The sequence below is a fragment of the Gadus morhua genome, chromosome 2, assembly GCF_902167405.1.
Source record: "Gadus morhua chromosome 2, gadMor3.0, whole genome shotgun sequence".
NCBI classification, from domain to species: Eukaryota; Metazoa; Chordata; class Actinopteri; order Gadiformes; family Gadidae; genus Gadus; species Gadus morhua.
The window spans coordinates 12533525-12556575 of NC_044049.1; the positions used below are offsets into that span (position 1 = coordinate 12533525).

General features: G+C 41.9%; 2 protein-coding genes across 4 annotated transcripts; one reads left to right on the top strand and one right to left on the bottom strand.

Moving 5' to 3' along the window:
* Positions 1-30: 30 nt before the first annotated feature.
* sez6l2 (seizure related 6 homolog (mouse)-like 2) lies at positions 31-17786 on the bottom strand. 2 transcript variants are annotated; one of them, XR_003974602.1, is made up of 20 exons: positions 17668-17786; positions 16701-16786; positions 16208-16294; positions 14795-14971; positions 13667-13809; positions 12960-13152; positions 11893-12078; positions 11049-11232; positions 10336-10499; positions 9826-10020; positions 7737-7875; positions 6358-6554; positions 5956-6150; positions 5420-5614; positions 4808-4999; positions 3691-3729; positions 3134-3251; positions 2747-2844; positions 1438-1549; positions 31-1227 (listed from the first exon to the last, which is right to left on the bottom strand). XR_003974602.1 is itself a non-coding variant. In XM_030347724.1 (19 exons), exons 2-19 carry the CDS (start codon positions 16738-16740, stop codon positions 1198-1200), a joined length of 2586 nt encoding a protein of 861 aa, XP_030203584.1. In that variant the 5' UTR covers positions 16741-16786; positions 17668-17786; the 3' UTR covers positions 31-1197. The 2 variants fall into 2 exon arrangements, 1 of the variants encoding a protein (XP_030203584.1); XM_030347724.1 differs by lacking the exon at positions 2747-2844.
* Positions 17787-17892: 106 nt separating this feature from the next.
* On the top strand, positions 17893-23016 carry asphd1 (aspartate beta-hydroxylase domain containing 1). Of its 2 annotated transcripts, XM_030347737.1 has the most exons (6): positions 17893-17981; positions 19592-20060; positions 20288-20488; positions 20924-21131; positions 21933-22046; positions 22176-23016. In XM_030347737.1, exons 2-6 carry the CDS (start codon positions 19593-19595, stop codon positions 22283-22285), a joined length of 1101 nt encoding a protein of 366 aa, XP_030203597.1. In that variant the 5' UTR covers positions 17893-17981; position 19592; the 3' UTR covers positions 22286-23016. The 2 variants fall into 2 exon arrangements, with proteins under 2 accessions (XP_030203597.1, XP_030203606.1); XM_030347746.1 differs by lacking the exons at positions 21933-22046; positions 22176-23016 and adding an exon at positions 21277-21414.
* The last annotated feature ends 35 nt before the right edge of the window (positions 23017-23051 follow it).

Consider the following 23051-nt stretch of genomic DNA (forward strand, 5'->3'; position numbering starts at 1 on the left):
ATACTAAGAACAGGGAACACAACACAGTAATAACACCATTCAACAGACTTTATTTCAAGTTCAGCAAAAGGAACTCCTTTAAAAGAGTGTGTATCTATAAAGCAAATAAAACTACTAATGATAACAGAAGAATATTCTCTACAAAGCCGCTGTCCCCAGAATTCTTCATATATGACACAGTGAAAGGCGCTAAGTTCACTGTTCAAACAGTTGTAAATAAATACATAATGTATTAGAGCAAGCAGCCAAGGTTGTATCCCCCCCCCCCCCCCCACACCCCATCAACATAGTGCATACAACATCAAATCTGATAACAATGTCAATGTCCAATAACTATAATGGAACGTTTCGGTAGAAGCAATGTCATTTACAATCAGTGCATGCTGCGTGTAGGCATGTACACATAATGACATTCATGTCATTATGCTGCAGCCGGATCCACATTGTCATGTGAAAAATACACTCCAAAAACAGCAAAGATTTAAATTAAATGCTGGCTTTCTAAATATCCATGTCTTAAACACTATGGCAACAAGAGATGAAACACTAAATTATGCAACTTTATATTTTGGCACTGAATTGTTCATTACAGATATATAATGAAAATACACCCAACCCCAACCCCCACCATGTATAAGTGTATATATTTATATATTTATATATATGAGCCTCAATAATAGGTTAAATATTTACATTCAATGTATGTGTCTGGGTGAGTTTATATTATACAGAAACCTTACAGATACAGGGGTAGAAACAAATCAGAAATACTGGTGATTAATGAGCATTATGTGTTATGTAAATATGGATATATCTATGCATCTTTATTCATATTTAGATTTAATATGAATTGTTAATAAATAAAATGAACCACAATGTTCGTTCATGCCTGTTTTTGCATTGACCAGTGTCTAGTATTGCAAAGTTTTCACATCGTTTTGGTAGTTTTTTTCATTTTGAAACCTACTTTTTTTCGCAAGGCACCAATCTCAATGACGGAGCAAGTCAGGCGGCAGAGAGGAGACCCACAACGCCTCTGATGGATCACATTACAGGGCTATGTTTGGGGTCACGGTGGGTAGTACAAAATAAATACATGGAGAAGAGTATTACACGGGTACTGGCCCTCTTGGAGTATGTTTTGTTTTTATTAATCTTTGTGGTTTGGAAAGAGTTTTGTTTCTCTCTCTCACTCCATTAAATGGATACTTCATATTCTCGTGTATCCTGGAGAAAACGAGAAGAGAAAAACTTTTAGAGAAAGATACATTGGTTTTACCGTACAGTTGTGATAGCGTTTTGGCATCATTTAATATTTGTCATAAACATTGATGCGTGATCTAGCAATGTTTCAAACTGAAAAATACGTTATAAAAATAACAACCTACATAATGTGGAAAAATATTAATCTTCCATAGTATTTAGAGAGGGACTCACCCCAGCCTCATACAGAGGGTTGTTGAAATCTGACTCCACTGTTATCGGACTATAAGAGTGTGTATGGGAAAAGGTCTTCCAGAAAAGAGGCTTCCATTCCAGTCTACAGATGCTGCGGATTAAAGAGACACAGAGATACAGAGACAGAAAGATGGAGAGACAGAGGGATTGGGAGATAGAGAGCGAGAGAGATGGAAAGAGAGAAAGACAGAGAGACAGATAACAAGACAGAATGTTTTTGTTTTAAGTTCAACACATTAAAAGGGGGTGTACTAACCAAGAGGCCATTGATTGTCTATCGTTGGGAGGTGCTGAGGCAGCAATATGGATGAACAAACCAAGGAGAATTTTTAGTTGTAGAGCTTCATCATAATGGGGGTGTTATGTTTAATGATTGCATGCAGATGTGGGGATGAAGGACAACAGACAATGCCAATGGAGGCCTATCGGCAATCTGACTCCACGGCAAAGCATGAGGTGCAGCACAAAGTCTGACACAGTCACAATGAGATGGGGGGATGCATCGTCATAAAGCTCTTAAGTGAGGTGTAAAACTGGGACAAACAACAACAACATCAACAACATCAAAAACTAAGTAGATTAAGTTGAACCAACACATTCAAATCAATGCACCATTTACTGCTATTGACTGCAGATTATTTATTCACTAAAATGTAGTAATTTAGCAGAAATTTTAATCGAATTCATGTCTTTATTGTGCAGATAGGAGGCCTCATGCTCTAGGATTTCTGCAGGTAAATGGTAGACATTGAGATAATGAACCTGAAAGTTCCTGCTGGAAGTGAAAGACCCTAACCACTTCAGTGATTCAACTACCCTCCTTTAAAGACTCTCTAACAGGGATTTCATTTGGTATTTTGCCTTTTTACTACTACCATTGGATTTGTTTTCACTCACACTGCAGGGTAGGTTGTGTATTATCTATTATATAATTAAATAATGTACTCTGATTATGATGTTACAACTTATTTATTTAGTATAAGCCCATGTATAATAGCCCATGACATTATTTCAAACTATCACATGTGTTTGTACATCATTGTATGTTAAATACATTTGTTAGTGTTGAATTGGGATCATACAACTTTGAGTAAGTACATGCTCAGGTCTTCATCAAGACCTGTTTTTTTCACAGCCCTATACTTCTCCACCTTTATATATTGAACGCTTCATTGATGCTCCAGCCGGTGGAAATCCTAATGAGTAAAGCTAAGAGGTTGTGGTATTGAGTAAGAGTGTATAGCAGAGCAAGCATGGCGTGGTGTGAGGTGTGACAAAATGAACATACAAGCATGGTGTTAAACAGGCACGTCGATTCTGGCTGGTTGAGGCGAGCAGAATGACAATGGAGAGCGACCTTTGGATGAGCCAATGAATGATGAGGATCTGAAAAACAAGAACCGAAACCCTCAGAGGTTACGGCCCCTCTTGCATAATATTTAATAAAACGTATTAAAGGAACTCAATAATGACTAAGTAGAGTTAAAATCCCAACAGAAGTCAAATTAAACTCAATACCGCAATATTTTTTCTCAAGTTAAATTGGAGAAAAAACAAAACTGAATGTTTTATTTGCAGTAACTTTCAAGTTATGAATAGGACAAAATGTTGACATTTCAGTAATATTCGTATTGTTATGCAAGCACCAATTACTTACCCTCAAGCTGTTACTTACTTTGTATAATACATGTAAATTCCTCCAATTAGAAGGATGACCAGGATGATTGGCAAGATGATTGCCAAAGCAATGTTCTCGCTCAGGATCTGGTGAGAAGGTTCGAACGACTGGGAAACTGGTAAAACAAACACAGCAAGTAAATTTTGTGAAAGTAATCTCTTGTCATATTTTAAACTAAACACCAACTTAATGTTTCCCCAGAGGTAGAAAACAACATTTGGTTGAAATTTAAAAATCTTTGCTGTGTTTATTTGAAATATGTATAGGCCCTTTTCGAAAAAAAAAAACATTAGACCTAAACGACTTTGTTTTGTTTAAAAAAGGATTGGTGTTCTAAACGATCTGTCCTAAAATCCACATTTATCTAGAAATTCTGGACATTCTTTCAAACCATTAATTCATCTTGGATGCATTACTTTGAGGCACACAAAACCAATATTAAGCGTCAATGCAATTTTAGTGTTTGTTTCTTGTTCTCTCTGATATTGTTTATGAAGCATGACTAAAATGCACAATAACAGTTTTAACACACTACATTTAAAGAAAACAATTACCTTCTAACTTGTGGTCATCCAAGAGATCCTCGTAGGCCACTGGGTAAATACAAAGACAAAGAAAGATTTCATAGATAGATAGCCTTGTATTTACCTGAACCTCAGAAACCCTGCAGTGCTCAACGGACCCAGCTGCACCCCCAAACTGTTTGTAATTCCTTACTCTATACTCTGTACACTAAGAAACCATGTTGAAGCGCTACACGCCCTGCACATGAAACCCACCAATATCAGCCTAACACATGCATATCGTGTTCCAAATAGAGTAAGTAAATGCGTAGAGTCAATGTATAATACAATCTTTGCAGAAAGATAATGTTTTGGAATACTAATAAAGCTCACAAGAGCATAAGTGATTCAATATGACGTATAACAGATTTGAGATACATTTCTGTGTAGTGGCAACTGTTTTCCAGTATTGATAATGTGAAAAAAAGATGAATGTGAAAAAAAATGTAGTTGGATTATATTGCCAGTTTGGTAGTGAGCAAGTGAAGCAAAGTAAGGCAAGCCATATGGGACAGTGTGTTTGGAGTCAGTAGGACTCGGAGAGTAAACAGCAGCTTGTTTCCAGCTGGGGGACGAGCCGCGTTCCAAGAGTAGCAGCGTAGGGCTGGGCATTCAATATTATTTAAAAATAATTTGTTTGAGTTATGGAATGAAGTTTCCACCTCATCCAGATACCCACTTTTAGAGTATAAATGAATTACGATGAGATGATATGCCCTTCAAATTATCAGTAAATAACTAGTTTTAGACTGAGATCATGCTTTCACTTATTTTCATTTACCTCAATGTAATGAGCCCTCGGCTCAGTTTGGAATGGTCCTTTGAATTTATAAGCATGTGCTGATATTTATGGTTATTTTGTAAAATTCCCCATTATTATTAAGTAAAACTTAACAATAAGGGTACAATACTTAACCATTTATTACAATAAGCATTCATATATAGCATGAGTGTGGGGGTTAGGGTTAGGCCATGAATAAACATGAACCCCAATAGTAATGATTACTAGACCACTAGATAAAGATGAATTTGTTGTTAGTTCAAGCTTATTACTGCATTAACTAACGCTGATGGTAATGATGCATTTGTTATTCCTGCAGTGGCGTACCTTTACAAAATGGTGGCGGGCTGTTCCACTGGGAGGGGTGTCCTGGGATGCAGTGGATGATGACCTCACCCACCAGCTCGTAGTTCTCATAGCAGAAGAAGCGCAGGGTCTCCCCCGCCTGGTAACTGTGCTTGTATAGTGTCTGGTAACCGTTGTCGGGAACGCCCGGGTTCGGACACGGGTCGTACTTCACTGTTTTACGGGACAGACAGAGGGGACAGGCATGTTGTCAAAAAACAGAAGTAGAACACGTTTGGTCCTATACTACAGTATGACTACTGATTGGTTATGCGGAAACATGGTTGTGTGATAGATGGATTTCATTGCATATGAATTGTGAATTTTTTTGTATTCTGTAGTGCATGAGGATTCCCCTTTAGGCTATGAAATAACAACACAATATAACAACATTAAGTTGCTTTGTCTGAAGAGCTGACAAGAAAAACGTAGTATGAAAAAGAGAACTTTTATCTGAAAGTATTAGAGGCAAGTGTTTTACATTTTTAATTAATGCTAAATACCAACCGACATCCACAAATTAACCAATAATCACTTTAACCACTTGTGTGTGTATTTGCCCTTGATGGAAGAGTCCAGTGGGACAACACTTACGGACGCATTTTGGGCTGCGGTCACTCCACTTTGGTGTGCCAGTGTCCCGGGCATGGCAGGAGATTTGGCTGGGGCCTTCCAGCTGGTAACCTTGGTTACAGGAGAAGCGGACTACCGTGCCGACCGCAAAGCCAGCCTCGGGCCTCACGGAGCGAGCTCCGTTCACCACCTCCCCAGGATCAGGGCATTGCTGTACTGTGGGCCGGTGTTGGACATATTTGTTGTTACTTCTTTATTACTACTTTACCATTTTATTACTATAGTCTGGTGTTTGACATTCAAATCATGCAATGGCCAATACGTGTATTATAATGAAATTGAGCTGCATTACTGGAGAACGTTTAAGGCCATCCAAATTTTTATATCAACAGAATGTCCAATGACCTGCGATATACATTATTTCCGTCCCACTCATTGTTCCGGGATTTGCATTACCCGTTGATACAATTTGGAAAAATAACCCAAATTGCCCAACCATGATTATTTTGCAGAAAAAGAGTTTATGTTGCAGAGTACACATGAAACATAACTTTTACCTTTGACACACGTAGGAGGACTGTTGCTCCATGAGAGATCCCATTGGCAAGTGATGATGTCAGAACCACTGATGTCATATCCTGGTTGGCATTGATAGGTCAAGACACTGCCTCGGACAGGGGTGGAATGGGAGGAGCTTATCCACCCAAACTCAATCTGAGGGAGGGTGGGGCAGGTGTCATTTGGCTCCACCTCTGCATTGATGAGAGAAAGAATATAAGAGGTGTTGATTGATGCTTTCTGTTGTCTAATAAATACTAAATGAAAGGATGAATTGTAATGAAAATGAATCAATTCATTCATAACATTGAATAAAAAATACATGAATCTTGTGTCCTGCTGGAGCAGTGAGGCTAACAGAACCATTTTGGATATCACCCTATGGATGAGCTCAACCATACCGCGATAATGAATCAGGAACCCCTGGCTGAGGATGAAGCTGGAATCATCGGGATCGCTCTGGAACTGAATGGTGATCTCTGACCCGCCTGACACCACCTGGAAGCGCTCTCTGGACCCCAGGTACTGGCCAATCACGTGGGACATGAGGTCATGTCCATCGTAGACGGTCAGCACGTCATTGTGGCGTATGTTCAAACTTTATGGGGGGAAATAACAAGGAGCTAGTTGAGAGTACGTTTTAAAAATATATTTTTTTACCCTGTTGTTTTGGGCAAGATATTGGTAAGTAAAATCTATAACAATACTTAGATACAACTTTAAGTGATGTTTAGCAATCGCAAATCAAAAATAATTTTAATTAATTGATTTCAAATCAAATCAAATCCAATCAAATCAAATCAAATTTATTGTCATTTTGCTGATCGAACAACAAAACGAGAAGGCGTTTCTCAGCGATCAAGATCACATACATTACAAACAAACGTCCCAATGATGAATAAATAAACAATAAATAAAGTCCAGTGGGAAGATTTAGGACGCTGGTGCATTGAGCATCCTCACAGCTTGAGGCAGGAAGCTGTTCCGCAGCCTGGAGCCATAGTGTTTCCTTCTCGCACTATGTTTAAAAGCATTAGTATAAAATTATATAAATCTTATCTGTTACAAAAAAATAGCATCCAATAGCATTCACATATTATTAATCATACAGAGAGTACATTTGAATATAAGGGGCAAACTGAACATCATTACAATGGTTTTCGGATCGAAACAGCCGGCTAAGCTGTGATAAAATGCAGATAAACAACCAGACCTGCTGATATGATCGGCACGGAAATAAAAGTAATAAAAAAATAATTCCCGTTAGGGGCATTAAGGTCAGATTTCTGCTTGCTAGAACTATGCTACAAAGTGAATTTGATGTAAGGCCACTGGCTCACTAGATGTTTAAGTCATGAGCACAGTTCCCCGGATCCAACCCGACCTGCCAAAACCAGAACCCAGTAGAATTCCGATATTTTTTTTATTCAAATCCTATTTATCTTTCAAACCACCATCCAAACACCAACTTGTTTTCTGCTGTCTCTCGTGTTGCATTGACCCAGCTGTATGTGGGCCCCAACACCAACCGGGCCCATGTCTACACTACACCATTGGTAAATGTGTCCAGATTCTCACGCCCTCACAGTTTTCCAAAGACCATCTGCCTTAAAGCAGTTTTTTTCCACATTGAGTTTATTCCTTCTCATGTGCATTACCAGTCTGAAAGATGTCACAATCAGAAGCCATGAGATCTTCCCCCTTCATTAAATTAATCTGCTTATGAGAGTGTGGACAAAGACCCGTTTGTATCCGGTTTCTTGTGAATACCACCACTCACATCTGCACATCTAGCTCAATGCGCTTCTCCTCGTTGCCATGGATCTGCCACACACAGTCCTGCCCCTTGGAGTAGCTCTGTGGCCAATCAGGAGATAGCACGGTGCCTGAGGGCTCCATCAGGTCCCCCCCACACACAGCTGGGACGGGGAGACAGAGGGCAGAGACAGATTGATTGGGAGATCCGGGAAGAGGGAGAGAGGGTGAAAAACATGTTTTGGAAGAAAACAACAGTGGGAGAGAAAGAGAAACAGTGAAGAAAAGTAGAGTGGTTTATGAGAGACCCTGTAAAGGGCGTAGTTCGTGAACTTTCTTTCTCAGGCCTTTGGTCAAAATAAGTGTCAGCCATCCAGCGCAGTGTGCATAAGTTTCATCATTTGGTTGTAAAACGAACGGTTCTTTGCTTACAAGTTAAGGTTATCTTGCGTTGACGGTGATGGTTTTGATCATCAAAACAAATTGTCTTTACACATATGCCCGCAATTTCTGTTTTGCAAAAAGGCAATATACTCTTCTTTTTGCAAAAAAGCGATGTTGATTTTTCTTTTTGGTGTGTTTGGATGTGTAGCAGAGTATGCGGCCTACAGAGGCATTAGGAATCCTTCCGGCCAGTGGTTGATTTTAATGTCTGTGTGCAAGGAAGTGGCGTGAGGCGTGCAAGGGAGATCATGTTGGACCCCTCCCACCCCGGACTTATACTCGTTGAAACACTCCCCTCCGGTAATAGGTTGAGGTCTGTCAAGACCAAAAGCTCCCGCCACAAAAACAGTTTCTTCCCGTCTGCATCTGGCCTCATCAACAACGGCCCCGGACCCCCACTGACACTGGCACGCACACTACCCCCCCTTCCTCCATCAACACCCACAGTCATCTGCCTATTGACAACAAGTTTTGAACTACTTTCATCATCACGCACAATTGTACATATATTCTTATCTTTCTTATCTTATCTTCTTATCTTATTACGTTGCAAATGTATATGTATATAGAGTATCTTTATTTATTTATTTTTATTTTTTATTTACTCTTATCTTTTTCAGTACTTATTATTCAATACTTGCATTATTGTTTATTGTTTGTTTGTTAAGATCGTGCGCAACGAATACGAATACCAAGACAAATTCCTAATATGCGTCAATGTATTTGGCAATAAACCTTTTCTGATTCTGATTCTGATTCTGATTTCTGTCTGTGGGAGGGATCAAGTGTAATTCTGGCAAAAATTGAAGACCCATAAAAGAAGCCCTCCCGAATTTTTTTGCAGTGATAATTGAGTGTAGAGCTTGCCAGCAAATGACCGGAGCAATGTAACAGCCCAAATGGCTTCCATGTTATTGGCTAAGGGCAGTGTGAACGCTTCAAAAACAACCTTTTTAACCACTAATATTGCTCAAAATAGAACCAAACTTCTGCAGTAGCATTACTAAGGTCCCTACACATAAAACGCAGAATCAACAACTTAGTTAGCATACCCGGAGTTTACTATTAAAAAGACTGTTTTCCAAGTCTGTTGCTTCCCGGTAGGTCCATGTTTCCAGGAAGTCCACATAAATAGATTACCGGCTATCGTAAATAATATAATAGAGGCGCCAAAAAATGTAACTTAACAATCTGCCCTCAACAATCTGGATACTGGACTGTTTTTTTTTGTGTTGTTTCTTTTAATTTTATGGGTCTTCATGCCGAAAAGACCCTGGGTTCAATTTTCACCAGAATTACACTTTAAGCTTCTTGGACACTTATATATAGCACCATGATGTGTGTGGATGTGTGGATGTGTGGATGTATGGCACAATTCGTATACAACATCGCTCATTATAACGCTCCTGCACAATGACAGTATTAAAACAGTATCACAAATCGTAGCCTTAGCCATAGGGATAACATTCGGATTTCTCCTTTCGCTAGATGCCAATCAATTCTACAAATTGCACCTTATACCAGGGCTATATATCTTATTTTTTTTATTAGCCCTGTTTTGCCTGGGAGTGTGTTTTGGGTCGGGGAAGATTTTCCTTGAGTATTTATCTTTGCAAATGGAAACCACTGAAATGAAATAATAAGAATAAAAAAATTGAACCAGAGCTTACCCCGGCACACTGGCTCGCTCTCGTTCCAGCGCGGGTCGCTGGGGTCCACGCATTCGATGGAGCCTGACCCCTGCTCCATGACGAAGCCCGGGGAGCAGGCAAATGTTACCACCGTGCCTAGCTGGAAGGTGATGTCCGAACTGCTGAAGTTACCGTGGGGCATGTAGGGTTCCCAGCAATGTTCCCCATCAAAAGCTAGGGGGCAAAAGAGGAAGATATGTGGATAGATAGATTGGAGAGAGATAGAGAGAGAGATATGCACAGAGAGAAGGGGGGGTGAGAGAGTGAGAGAGAGAGTGCAATGTAAACTTCCTCTTAATGAAATTGCTTTGGATAAAAGCATCTGCTTGATGCTTGAATAGTGCATTGGCTGAACCGTCGCCAAAAGGTACTGTGTTCAATCCCCAATGTCCACAGCCTAACTGTCTCTCCCTGCTTCTAAATCAGATGAACCTAACACAGTGTCTCCTCAAGTTCCAGAGGAGACGGAGGCAGGAGGAGGGCGCTCACCCTCGTAGCGCAGGGCAAGGAGCAGGGGGATGGAGGAGGAGTCTGTGGTCAGCTCCAGGTACAGCGTGGAGCCCTCGCTCACAAGCCCCCGCTCCGGTACGTCGTCCAGGTCCGAGTCGAACAGCACCGGGGCCTGAGAGCTGTTCCCGTTGCGCACCAGGAGCCTGACGAAAGAGGGAGGGAGGAAGAGAGGGAGGATTTGGATTGTTGATAATGTTCTGAGGATTTGGAATTGGATCATATCATATAATATCTGTTCTAAAGCGCATCGTTTTTAAGCAATACTTTTTTTTATTGATCAAATATCTTTGTTTTTGTTGAAAACAGCTAAAAGATGCACTAGACAGGTTTTCAATTGTTACATTGACAATATTTTGTTAGCGTTTGGTGCATCAATGTTGGTAAGAGTTTAGTTCTCTATATGGTATGCATCTGTATTTAATGTCGCTGATCGTTTTTGAAATGCATTCAGAAGCTCATTCAATACATTTAATAAAATCTATCTGAGCTTTCATTGGCCTTTTCCTTTGTTAATTAATCTCAATCTAAATTTCTTGAATTTTCATCCGGGGATTGATAAAGTCTTATCTTATCTGTATTTGTCTTGAAAGTGATATAGGGCAAGATGCAAACCTCACACCTTTAATGAGCAAACTACATTCTGAGGCGACCAATCACAAAAGAGGAATCTCGACGGCAGAGCAACAACTCACTTATCCTCATCCTCATCAAGGGCTACCCTCTCAAAGTGGAGGTGGAGCTTGTGCCCATCCCGGGCCTCGATCAACCAATGGCAGCTCAGGTTGTTGCCGTTGCTATGGTTGCTGACAGATGGTGGCGGAGGGGAGAGTATGCGGCCCACAGTGGCATTAGGAATCCATCCGCCGCAAGACACAGCTGGGGAAGAGTAGTCACACCTCTAGTTATCATCTTTCCTTTGTCATGCCATTACATGACAATAGCTAATAGAGGCAGTGAACTAAGACCATGCCTTAACCTCTGGTTAACCAACAGATGATGCTGAACAGTATGATAGCCCATTGATGGTATCACTAGTATGTTAAAGAGGCCATTGAGGACGTGTGTGTAGAACGACCATGTGTCCAGATGTTTCAAGGTTTATAGTCAGATTGTAGACTTTACAGCGATTGTGCCAATGATTCAGATAAGTATACTTATTCTGTCCAGGGAAGGTCAAGTCAATAAATAAAAAGACAAAAATATGGACAGACAGATAGATATCTATATCTATATCTGTATAAGATCTATCTGTCTATCTGTCTATCTGTCTATCTATCTATCTATCTATCTATCTATCTATCTATCTATCTATAAAGATATATATATATATATATATATATATATATATATATATATATATATATATATATAAATAGACAGACAGACAGACAGACAGACAGACAGACAGACAGACAGACAGACAGACAGACAGACAGGCAGGCAGGCAGGCAGACAGACAGACAGACAGACAGACAGACAGACAGACAGACAGACAGACAGACAGACAGACAGACAGACAGGACGTTGGCCACTGACCAACACACTGCGGCTCCGGCGTGCTCCAGTGGGGCTGCGTGGCGTTCACACATGTCGCGGTCTCATGACCCCTGACCTGGAAGCCGGGGTCACAGTGGAAGTGGGCCTGACCTCCTGGATGAATATCCGTCACGGTCACGCCCCCCCCTTCAGGGGACGCCGGAAAGGGACAGTACAGCAGAAAGGCTGTCCAGGATTATTTGTTGTGGAGAAAAAGGTTTTATGTATATTAAATGATTGCTACGCAGACTTCACACCAACATGTGTAAAAAGTTAAAATGAAATTTGACCGTCCTAAACCTGAGAGGATCCTGCCACATTTGAATGTCACGTACATGCCATAAGGGTTTCACTTGCAACAAGCAATGTTAATATTGTATATGTGTAAGTCTTACTTGTCATGTACCATAGGAAAATAAGAGCACCTCAGAAATAATGACATTCTGAACCCATGCCCCACATTAATTTCTTAAATGTCGCAGCCGGTGAAGTTATCAAGTCCCTTTTTTTATCCATAGACATCCCAGCCTTTAAAGATGTCTTTGTGGTAGAATTGTCCTTTACAGATACCACTTCAAAGACCCACATATCTATGATTAGAAACTGGAAGGATCTTCACCAAAAGAGAAACATTTCTTTGTTCTTGGTTGTCACGGGCAATGCAAATACAATAATAATAAATACTTTATAATGTTGCATACACGGTGTATCCCTTTAACAGCAACTCTCTATAAGGGTTTACATCGACATGCTAATAAAACAGGAATAAATGGAACAGGGAAGGGAAATAATGCAATCATAATAAAAATGTATTACACATAGTATTTGTAACACATAGTATGAATAATACAAATAGTTTTTTTTATTATTATTCCTAATCTAGTAGAATATCTTGTTGATGGTGGTGGTCTCTAGATATATATCAGGTCAATAAAATAATACAGTTTCTTTCTGTGCCCCACATAGAATAACTGTATTGTATTTTACCCTGCCATATGGACACAACATTGTTATAATGTACAGAGTAGCAGGTAAGCAAAATCAGGCCTATGACAAAGCACATTTACCTTGATAGTGGAGGCTGAACATGCCGTGATTGGTCTGGCGGAGACTGCGATAGTGAATGTACACCTGGTTGGTTGTGCTGCGTATCACCTGTCCCTCCCTCATCAGGGTCTCATTGGCCAACAACTCTGGCCCCACCCCTCCGTATCCAAGGATGGTCAGAGACTCCTCTTTCGAGAGGTTCACCTTTCTCACCTAGAGACAGAACAAAAAGGATGCATCGAAAACACAGAGGTCATACTTGTGAAAGGCAGTTTGTTGACGTTTGAAAATCAAAACCGTATAGGGCTCGGTAACTTACTTCAAATTTATCGATGAGCGTTACAATTATTTATTAAAGACATTACGAGCAACAAGCTTTTACACAGATATTATCCAATAGCCACCAAATATATATATTGACTGAAACTATTTATATTCACCATTTATTCAGCATTTTATCCGAAGTTAGTAAGAGTCAATGCATATTTTTAGATGCATGTCATTAATCAGCAGGTAGGAGGTTAGGCATCTCTCCCTCGTTCATATTGCGAAACAATCGTAGCCTGCAAAAACCAATGAACTAAGATTCTGTGGAAAAACAAGGGAAACGTAGGACTATTGGCGTCAACGCTCCGGGATTGGCGTTTGCCATTGGTCAGATTTGGCAGTAGCTTTCCTATATTTGAAAATAGCCGGGCATGAAAACATGCCACAGTGGGCAAAGCACCTGGATCTCCACCCCGTATCCAGAGTACACGGTGATGCTGTACGTGCACTCCAGGGGAGTCATGGAGGAGGTGGAGGAGGAGGCAGTTGGGTCTGGGGATTCCACTGAGTCCTCCATCCCTGATAGTGTGGCGTTGCACTGCACTGTTGCAGGAGAAAAGGGGAAGAGAAGGAGGAATCAGGACTTGTGTGTGGGATCGTGTGCATATGTGCATGTGTGTATGTGTGTGTGTGTGTGTGTGTGTGTGTGTGTGTGTGTGTGTGTGTGTGTGTGTGTGTGTGTGTGTGTGTGTGTGTGTGTGTGTGTGTGTGTGTGTGTGTGTGTGTGTGTGTGTGCGTGCATAGACGGGCCTGGTATGTAACCAGGCTCTAAGGCAAATCTAGAATATGACAGTTCAATAGAATGTTGACCTTAGCTTTATAGATAGTTAAGAAGCTATAGAGTGAAATAATTAAAGACACAAAACATCATAGAAGCCAGAAATTATTCCTTCCAGTTTCTCGATAATGTAGTGCTGTCATAAACAAATAGTAATTTATTAAGCCTTAAACGAAAATGTAACCTTTACTATTTTGACGTCCCTCTCTTTGTGTTGGTCTATACAGTTTTCTACTTTTCAACCGAGCCCATGAGGAACTTTGGAAAAATGCCAGCTTTTTCTGACAAAACAGATTTCCCATGAGCACCAGCCTTTAATTACAAAGATCTGTTGAAGAAAACTGAGAGAAAGTAGCTGGTTTGGAAAGCAACTGTTTAGGTGCTTGGTTTTTTAGTTATTGGTACTTTTGGAAGTTGTGCCATTTTCCAGAAAAACTGCACAATTAGTCTGGTGACATATATTGGTGGGGAATGAGAATTATTCAGAATTAATTTGTTTTTTTGTAAAGTGACAAAACCCACTACTCTGCTGAGGTTTAGTGAGTGAACAAAAGGATGATATTCACACAACTAACCAACTATAGAGAAATAGGCTTTCAGAAACAGCAAATCAGCAGTAGAGGAAGTAACTACTTCATGAACAGAATATGTTTCTGTGTTGAATAGGTTGAGGAATAACGCAACACTCGAAAATAAGCTAGCAAGCTAATGCCAAAGCAGTGCTCTGGTGGGACATTAAATGTGGGTTACCTGGCGAGTGCATGGTGGTGATAGTGGTGGTGGTGATCAAGGTTGTGGTGGTCTCCTCCTCAACCGCGGCGGGCGGGGATGAGGTAAGGGCCGTGGTGAGCACTCCAGGGGAGATGGGGGTGGTCTCAGGGGGGTGGCCAGCCCCAGGAACCGCCTGTGTCGGGTTCGTGGTCGTACCTTGTGTTGTTCACAGTCCCGGGTATACAGTTCAGGCAATACAACTGTGCTACAGCGATGTGGTCATGTAATAAGGTACTGTGCTGTAGCAGTACTGCAATGCACTGAACTGAAGTGTTCCTCTGTTTTACTGTAGTATCTTTAATGGAGTACTTTACTGTTGAACAGTGGTACTGTAATGTAGCACTGAAATACTCTCTACTGTAGTACCTATAATGGAGTACTTTACTGTTGTACAGTGGTACTGTAATGTAGCACTGAAATACTCTCTACTGTAGTACCTATAATGGAGTACTTTACTGTTGTACAGTGGTACTGTAATGTAGCACTGAAATACTCTCTACTTTAGTACCTATAATGGAGTACTTTACTGTTGAACAGTGGTACTGTAATGTAGCACTGAAATACTCTCTACTGTAGTACCTATAATGGAGTAGTTTACTGTTGTACAGTGGTACTGTAATGTAGCACTGAAATACTCTCTACTGTAGTACCTATAATGGAGTACTTTACTGTTGAACAGTGGTACTGTAATGTAGCACTGAAATACTCTCTACTGTAGTACCTATAATGGAGTACTTTACTGTTGAACAGTGGTACTGTAATGTAGCACTGAAATACTCTCTACTGTAGTACCTATAATGGAGTACTTTACTGTTGTACAGTGGTACTGTAATGTAGCACTGAAATACTCTCTACTGTAGTACCTATAATGGAGTACTTTACTGTTGTACAGTGGTACTGTAATGTAGCACTGAAATACTCTCTACTGTAGTACCTATAATGGAGTACTTTACTGTTGTACAGTGGTACTGTAATGTAGCACTGAAATTCTCTCTACTGAAGTACAGTTCTAGAGTGATGTACTGTAGTATTGTGGCACTGTAGTATGTAATGTAGTACTGAGCACTGTAGATATGTTATGCAATAGTGAAATACTCTGTGCTGTTCAGAAGGGCTGTACTGTAGTACTTTGCTGTGTATTACTGTAGTACTGTAATGTAGTCGTGCACTGTACTGTAGTAGTGTTTTGAACTGTAGGCTATCTAGTATTAGTACTCTAACAAGGATAAGTAAAGTACTTCAAAGCTAGTATAATTATCTTAGATCTAGTATGAATACTATACGTATATATCTTACTCCGTTTAGGGGCTGTGCAGCAGGTCTGTTATGTGTTACTTTTTGCATTGGTTCTAATAGTATTAGTAGTTTGAGTAGTATAGGTATGTATCTTACTGCGTGGGGGGCTGTGCAGCAGGCCTCCAAGCCCGGCGGAGCCAGGACTCTGGGTGGCTTCTCCTTCAGGAGTCATGAAGCTCATCCCTGCAGAGCAGGGAGACAGAAAACACCAGACATGAGCAGCACGCCAAGACACAGAGTAACACACAACCACACATACAGACATACACAGTCAAATACCTACAGAGAAAAACACCCACACACCTACGGTCACACACGCAAAATAAACTCCAAAGGAGACATACGTGAAATTGATATGCAACCACAAACACACCATTCCCCAACACGCACATGCACACAAACACATATGTGGATGCACACACACACACACACACACACACACACACACACGCATACAAACACACACACACACACACACACACACAGACACACAAATACACACATGCACTCGCAAATACACATACACAGACACACACAAACACACACACGCACACACACCTGCACGTACACAAACACAGTGTTGGTTTACCTGAGGCAAGGTGCAACATGGAGAGAAGTAGCAGCAGCATGGCTGCAGGTGGTAACAACCCCGTGGCTGGTGGTGAACCTCCTGACCTGAAGGAGCACACCGGCGAACAAATCATGCTCAGCCGTTCCCTCATCACGTCCCCCGTATTCTCACATCCCTCATATTCTCACGACATCACACAGTTCCAACACCATTGCCATTCAATTGAAGACACAGGCAAGAGCATACACATACACACACACATACGCCAGAAGGCACACAATCACACACACACTTGTTTGTATTTACCTATTAAAAAAATAGGTACATATATGTCTTTATAATCTATGCAATGGGTTGTCATAGGCTGCAAATAAATGCAATACCATAATGTAGGCCTACTTATAATGTATAGATACAATGCAACGATATAGAAAGGTCTAGCTTAATTTTACTTACATCGAATTGAGTATAGGTTTTCGCAGACGAAATAAATATAGGCTTTACATTTTTCAATTTTTTTTCTATTTTGTTCATACATTACAGAGTTCTTCTGTATAAGCTATTATCCAATACATTGATACAGAAGCGAGGTAAACATAGCCTTCTCTGAATGTGTTTAAATGTGCAGCGCTTTTCCTAAGGCAATTCTTGCCACAAATTCTGCATTGATATGACAGCAGCGGCGCATAATTGACAACTGTACACCTTCATGTGATTGAAGTTCGTCTCATTCCCATTGCTTCATACTTGCTCTTCCGTCGTTGTTCGCTATTCGAGGCGTTTCCTCGACGAATATGCCAGCGTGGTGTGTGTGCGTGTGTGTGCGTGTGTGTCAAAACGATCGGGGTCTATGCAAAGGCAAGCGGCAATTCGCATCCCGGCCTTCTTTGCATGCCGAATCAAGTCCACCCTTTCTGAACATCGGTATTTCAAAAATTGCCTCCATACGATCTCGATACAAAAATCAAAAGGTGATTCCCCTTACCTCGACGCTGCAAGGTGAATGTTGTGGCTCTGCACTCGGAATGAATCCTGTTGCTTTAGGCCTCAGAGAAGATATGACGGACGTCAAGATGCTTGGAGCTGGATACCGTACGGTTGACGCATTCGGTTTCTAGTGTGAGGGCATTCGTGTTGCTGCTGGAGCTCCAGGTGCGCCCTAGTGGTCGTAGAGCGTCACTGCACAAGGATTGGCAATGTTCCAGAGACCGTGAGGAGCAGGCGCGTTTAAGAGAGCTGTCCACCGAGGGAAAGTGCTGAAACACAAACCACTTCAAGTGTGTCCCACCTATTAACAAGGTAATCACAACGGCGACAGCGTCTTCTGCTTGTTTGCTGGTTGCCACGCATGCCGAAGGAGACGCTACGCATGAGCAATGTTTTGTATAGTGTGTTGAGGTTAGACGGAAAGCCAGGATGCAGCCGAATGTTTTGCTTGGAATGTGGAATGCGGAATTTAAAAATCTTTGGTCGGGGGAACAGCGATACGTGTTGCGGTGGTCTGTTCTCGTATAAGCACTGCTATGGTGTGCATCGCGTGTTGAATGAGGATAAGGATTCTGGAAACTAGGATTGTTATATTAATTTCGCACCACTGTCACCATTCTGAAATTAACGTTAGACGAACCACATAATGAAAAGTATTTTGGTTGAAAGGTACCCACGTACATCTCCCTCTCTCTCTCTCGCTCTATTCTCTCTCTTTCTCTATCTTCTCTCAACATGTATTACATTTATGCATGCATTGCACGCACGTACACACACACACACACACACACACACACACACACACACACACACACACACACACACACACACACACACACACACACACACACACACACACACACACACAAAAGCAAATTATATTTAACGAAAGAATGTTGCTCTAATTTTTTTTTGAAAACACGTCACATTTTTTAGGAAGATCATATTTCACTCATACTACTAATAATAATTCTAGTATTGTAATATTACTTTACTACTAAATTGTAGCTATAGTGGACAGCATACATTAATAAAGCATCCTAAATAATGGCCTCTAAACACAGAGTGGCTTCTCCTCCCAAGTCCAGCAAACATGAGAGTTGACAGTTCCAGACCTTGACCCTTGACCCTGAGCCCTATTTTACTATTCTGTGGGCGACATTAGACCAACAAACTCCCATCACTGAGGGCAGAGCTAAGACGTGGATCTCATTTAGGGGCCACACTGCTTATAGGACCAAGTGCATTGGACTATAAACAAACAATATTTTTCGGTGCAGGGTGGGATACTTTACACCACATAAGCCACGGTTAAATGAGAAACAAAACTATAAGAACAGAGTACGTTAACCCAGCCTGGCTTGGGTAGAACTCCTATCATCGTAGGGCTATTTCTCCTTGCCTGCTGTATTTTCTCAGCTTCTACCTCCCTGTTCAAACACTTTAATTCAAGATTGGCTATTGATTGCAGCTGCTTCAACTCCAGCGTTGCATAAATATACCCCAAACATGGACTTGTTCCTGAAGGGATCCTTTCCAGGCACCTGCACCATGGTTCCCAGAACAAACAGGATGCTATGATCTCCATAGAGCTGCTGAATACAAAGTGGAACATTAGCAACACTGTTGCTGCCACTGAGGAGGTCGGTTCCCTGTAGGCCAAAGTAGACAGGGTGCAAGGGAGACATGGATGGATAATGATACAGAACATAATAGCACAGGCACAAACCTACATTCATAATAAATAAGGAACACCTAATCATTTATAATCCTGAATTTATACATTCTGGAATCTGGTCACTCATAGCTAGTTGGACATCAATGTACTACTGTTGTTTTATCATTGCATTGCATTGTATTGTGCTTCTATGTTCACTGTTCTCTGACCTGTGTGTTTGTCTATTTGACGTGTCCCCCTGGAGCATGCACTGGTGGGCGAGTCCCTTCCCCCTGCCCCTGTGCGCCGAGCTGGGCTTCCCGCCGCTCAACGGGCTCCTCTGGCCCTTGCTGCTCCTCTTCCTGTGGTACTGTTACCGCATGGGCTCCGACCTCCCCCCGCCGGGCCGGGCCCACCCGGGGGGTAAGCACAAGTCCGGCGCCCGGCGCTTCATGATGCTGTCCCGTGGCGCGGCCAGCGGCGGCCCCCGCGAGACGGCGTCGGGGTCCGAGGGGTCCGGGGTCCAACAGGCGCCGCCCCCCTGCATCTCCACGCAGACCAGCGAGGACGAGGACCCCGACGGGAGGGAGTACCTGACGCCGGTGCCCGGACGCCCGCTGTTCCCGGCCCAGGCGTCAGCGGCAGGCAGGAAGCTGTACGCCGCGCTGCAGGAGTACGCCAAGCGCTACGGCTGGGTGGGCATGGGACGCATCCACAAGGCACTCCGGGAACAGGTAGGCATGGCGTTAGGTTTATCCCCCAGCGGGGCCGAGCACTGAACGTCCTCCCTGTGTGTGGCAGTAAAAGTTAGTACCACGTCCGTGTACTTGTAATGCTAATTACTAGTTAGTCCTTTAGCAGGCGCTTTAAACCAAAGAGACTGAATGTAGGAAGTTGAACAGCCCTATATAGCCACAACATGATCCTGCAAAAATGATTGCATGGGTGTTCTTTCTCTCAGGTGAGACTGAGCGACCACTCCACCATCCAGAGGCCTCACCTGTTCTTCCTGCCGGACGTCCCCAGTGTCCCCTTCTTCCCCCGCGATGCCCACCGCCATGACATCGAGCTCCTGGAGGCCCAGTACCCCCTGATCCTGGCTGAGTTCCAGGCGGTCTACCAGTGGGGTGTGGACTCCAAACTGGGATGGAGCGGTCCCAAGGTACGGCGGAAGGATTTGTCTTAATAGCTTGCACAATGCCCCGACAAACGGCAACACCGAATGTTAAATACAGGCCAACGTTGGCTGTCTAGGAATTAGGAAGGTGAACCAAAAAGAACAGAACAGCCAACAACCATCGAGAATCTTAAGACCTCATATTAATTACTATATGCAAAGGCAATACATACACCATAAAGCCACATGGACGGGTCTTAATGTGTCTCACACGTTTTTTTGCTTGCTTTTGCTTTGTTCACTTCACATGGAGCTCATATTACCTCAAAATCGAACACAGCAATAGTTTTGAATGTATTATTATTAATTGTGCATGCAGTTTTTACCTTTTTTATTCATCAAACTGTGGAACAACCCAGTAAATATTACTGTGGCATCAAAAACACTGAGGCACTGAATGCCTCTTGTGGTCTCCTACAGGGCCAGACGGGGTTTCCCCTGTACAGTGCAGGGGTCTGTGTGGCGGGAAACTGCCGCTCCTGTCCCTACACGTACAGGACCCTGCTCTCCCTTCGGACGTTCATCAGCAGCAACTCCCTGGGGGGGGCCGGCTTCGTGCTCCTGGGGCCTGGGGTCACGTTGGGGGGCTCCTATGGGCCCACGAACGCCCGTCTGCGATGCCACCTGGGTGAGTTTGGAAGCAGCCCCTGAAACGTTATCAACAGCCATCTTGGTTCCATCTAGATTCTAAACACACAGCTTGAAACCAAGTTGGCTAAAAGTGGAATAATGCCCATGGCACATGTCATGTTTACTTATTATTTTTTATTCAGAAGACGAAACAACCTCTGAACAGCATTCCTGATTTGAGCCAATCAACAGGCAAGCATGTTGGGATTCTTATATGCTTTTTGTTCTGATATTCTATAGCTCTTTCAAGTTTTGCTTTATTTTGCCAAATCCTTTTCTAGAACTATTAACACATGGAAAAAAATTGAATTCAATCATAGGTACGAAGAGATTCAACCAATAATTGCATCTATATTGGAGCACCCCCATGTATGATTCATAACTTCAGATATCATCACAGTATTAGTGGGTAAAATAAACCAGAGATTTATATTTACATTGAATCTCTTTTCTAGAACTATCATCATATGGAAAAAAATTGAATTCAAACATAGGTCAGAAGAGATTCAACCAATCATTTCTTCTATATCAGTGAACCCCCATGTATGATTCATAACTCCAGATAGCCATCCCAGTATTAGTGGCTAAAATAAGCCATAGAGATTTCAATTTACATCTTACTTTTCACAAACTACTATGTTTTGGGACAATACAGTCCTGCTGCGAAGGTTACCTGCCACAGCAGGTTTTCTGGCATATGATTACCCTCAAATGAATATCCTTTCATATTTAGGTCGGGTCAGTGTACAGTAGTTGGCGTCGCTTTCATAAATATGAGAAATATGAATATTGTGTGCAGGTCTACAGACGCCACCTCTTTGTGAGCTCGTGGTCGGAGGTGAACCACAGCGCTGGTCAGAGGGACACTGCCTCCTAGTGGACGATTCTTTCCTTCACACCATTTCACACAAAGGTCTGTAAAACATTATAATTATTATTTATCTATAGAAAGATAGATTTATGCATATATATATGTTGTTTGTTCAACCTGTTGCTTTACCAACCAAACCAATCGTTACATACAACCATTTTAATCCATCAGGGCCCCCCGAGGATGGTCCCCGAGCCATTTTCAGCGTTGATCTCTGGCACCCCAACGTGGCTGCAGCTGAGCGACAAGCATTGGACTTTATATTCAACCCAGACCTGTGAATCCTTCCTGCCACGCCAAGAATCTACCTGATGCCTTATTTAAACCATGCTTGTTTTGGGCCATATGTATAAAAGAAATCCCAACCAATCGATCACTGTGTGGATCTACGCTTACTGCCATAAGCCATGGATTATGTAACCCAAACAGAGCAACGCTGATGTTATCAACCTTTGAGAGCAATGCGTACTAGGGCACATTATATCATGTACACCATGGATGTTCCTTGCACGAGAAACCTGTTACTCAATGAGAGCTACACCATGTTTTTAGCCTGTGCATGTTTTTAACCTTTGCATGCATTCCTTCTGGAAGAGAATGCTTTGAGATCCATGGCAAGATGGCTCCTATCTTCTTCTCGTAATTTAAGTCAATAACTGTGAGCATATAAGCAAAATGACATATACCGGACAAGCCTGATTCATAGGCCTTCTAGGCTCTTTCCTCTTTACTGGAAATATAGTCTTCTATATATATATTATATATATTATATATACATGTATCTTGATATTCGCATGTGCCAGTCTATCTTTCTCAAAAGTGATCTTATACCTATCTGATATATAGCCTATATTTCTTCGTGTTCAACTCACATAAACACTGTGGTTCAAGTGCTGCATGAACTGTGAATGTTTACACAACCGACAAATGAATATTCTGGTTTCAGTTTTCATCCATATCGTGAATGGTGTAAACCATAACCAACCTAATAAATGGGCATTGTCCAAGTAAATTATTGTTTGTTTTAAAATGTATCACTGCTTCAAT

Coding starts and splice junctions, on each gene's coding strand:
- asphd1 (XM_030347737.1), top strand. CDS start 19,593: ATGCACTGGTGGGCGAGTCCCTTCCCCCTGCCCCTGTGCGCCGAGCTG. Junction 20,061..20,287: donor ACAAGGCACTCCGGGAACAG/GTAGGCATGGCG, acceptor TCTTTCTCTCAG/GTGAGACTGAGCGACCACTC. Junction 20,489..20,923: donor TGGGATGGAGCGGTCCCAAG/GTACGGCGGAAG, acceptor GGTCTCCTACAG/GGCCAGACGGGGTTTCCCCT.
- sez6l2 (XM_030347724.1), bottom strand. CDS start 16,740: ATGCTGCTGCTACTTCTCTCCATGTTGCACCTTGCCTCAG. Junction 7,876..9,825: donor GAGCGAGCCAGTGTGCCGGG/GTAAGCTCTGGT, acceptor TCCCCGTCCCAG/CTGTGTGTGGGGGGGACCTG. Junction 5,000..5,419: donor CCGCAGCCCAAAATGCGTCC/GTAAGTGTTGTC, acceptor CCCGTAAAACAG/TGAAGTACGACCCGTGTCCG.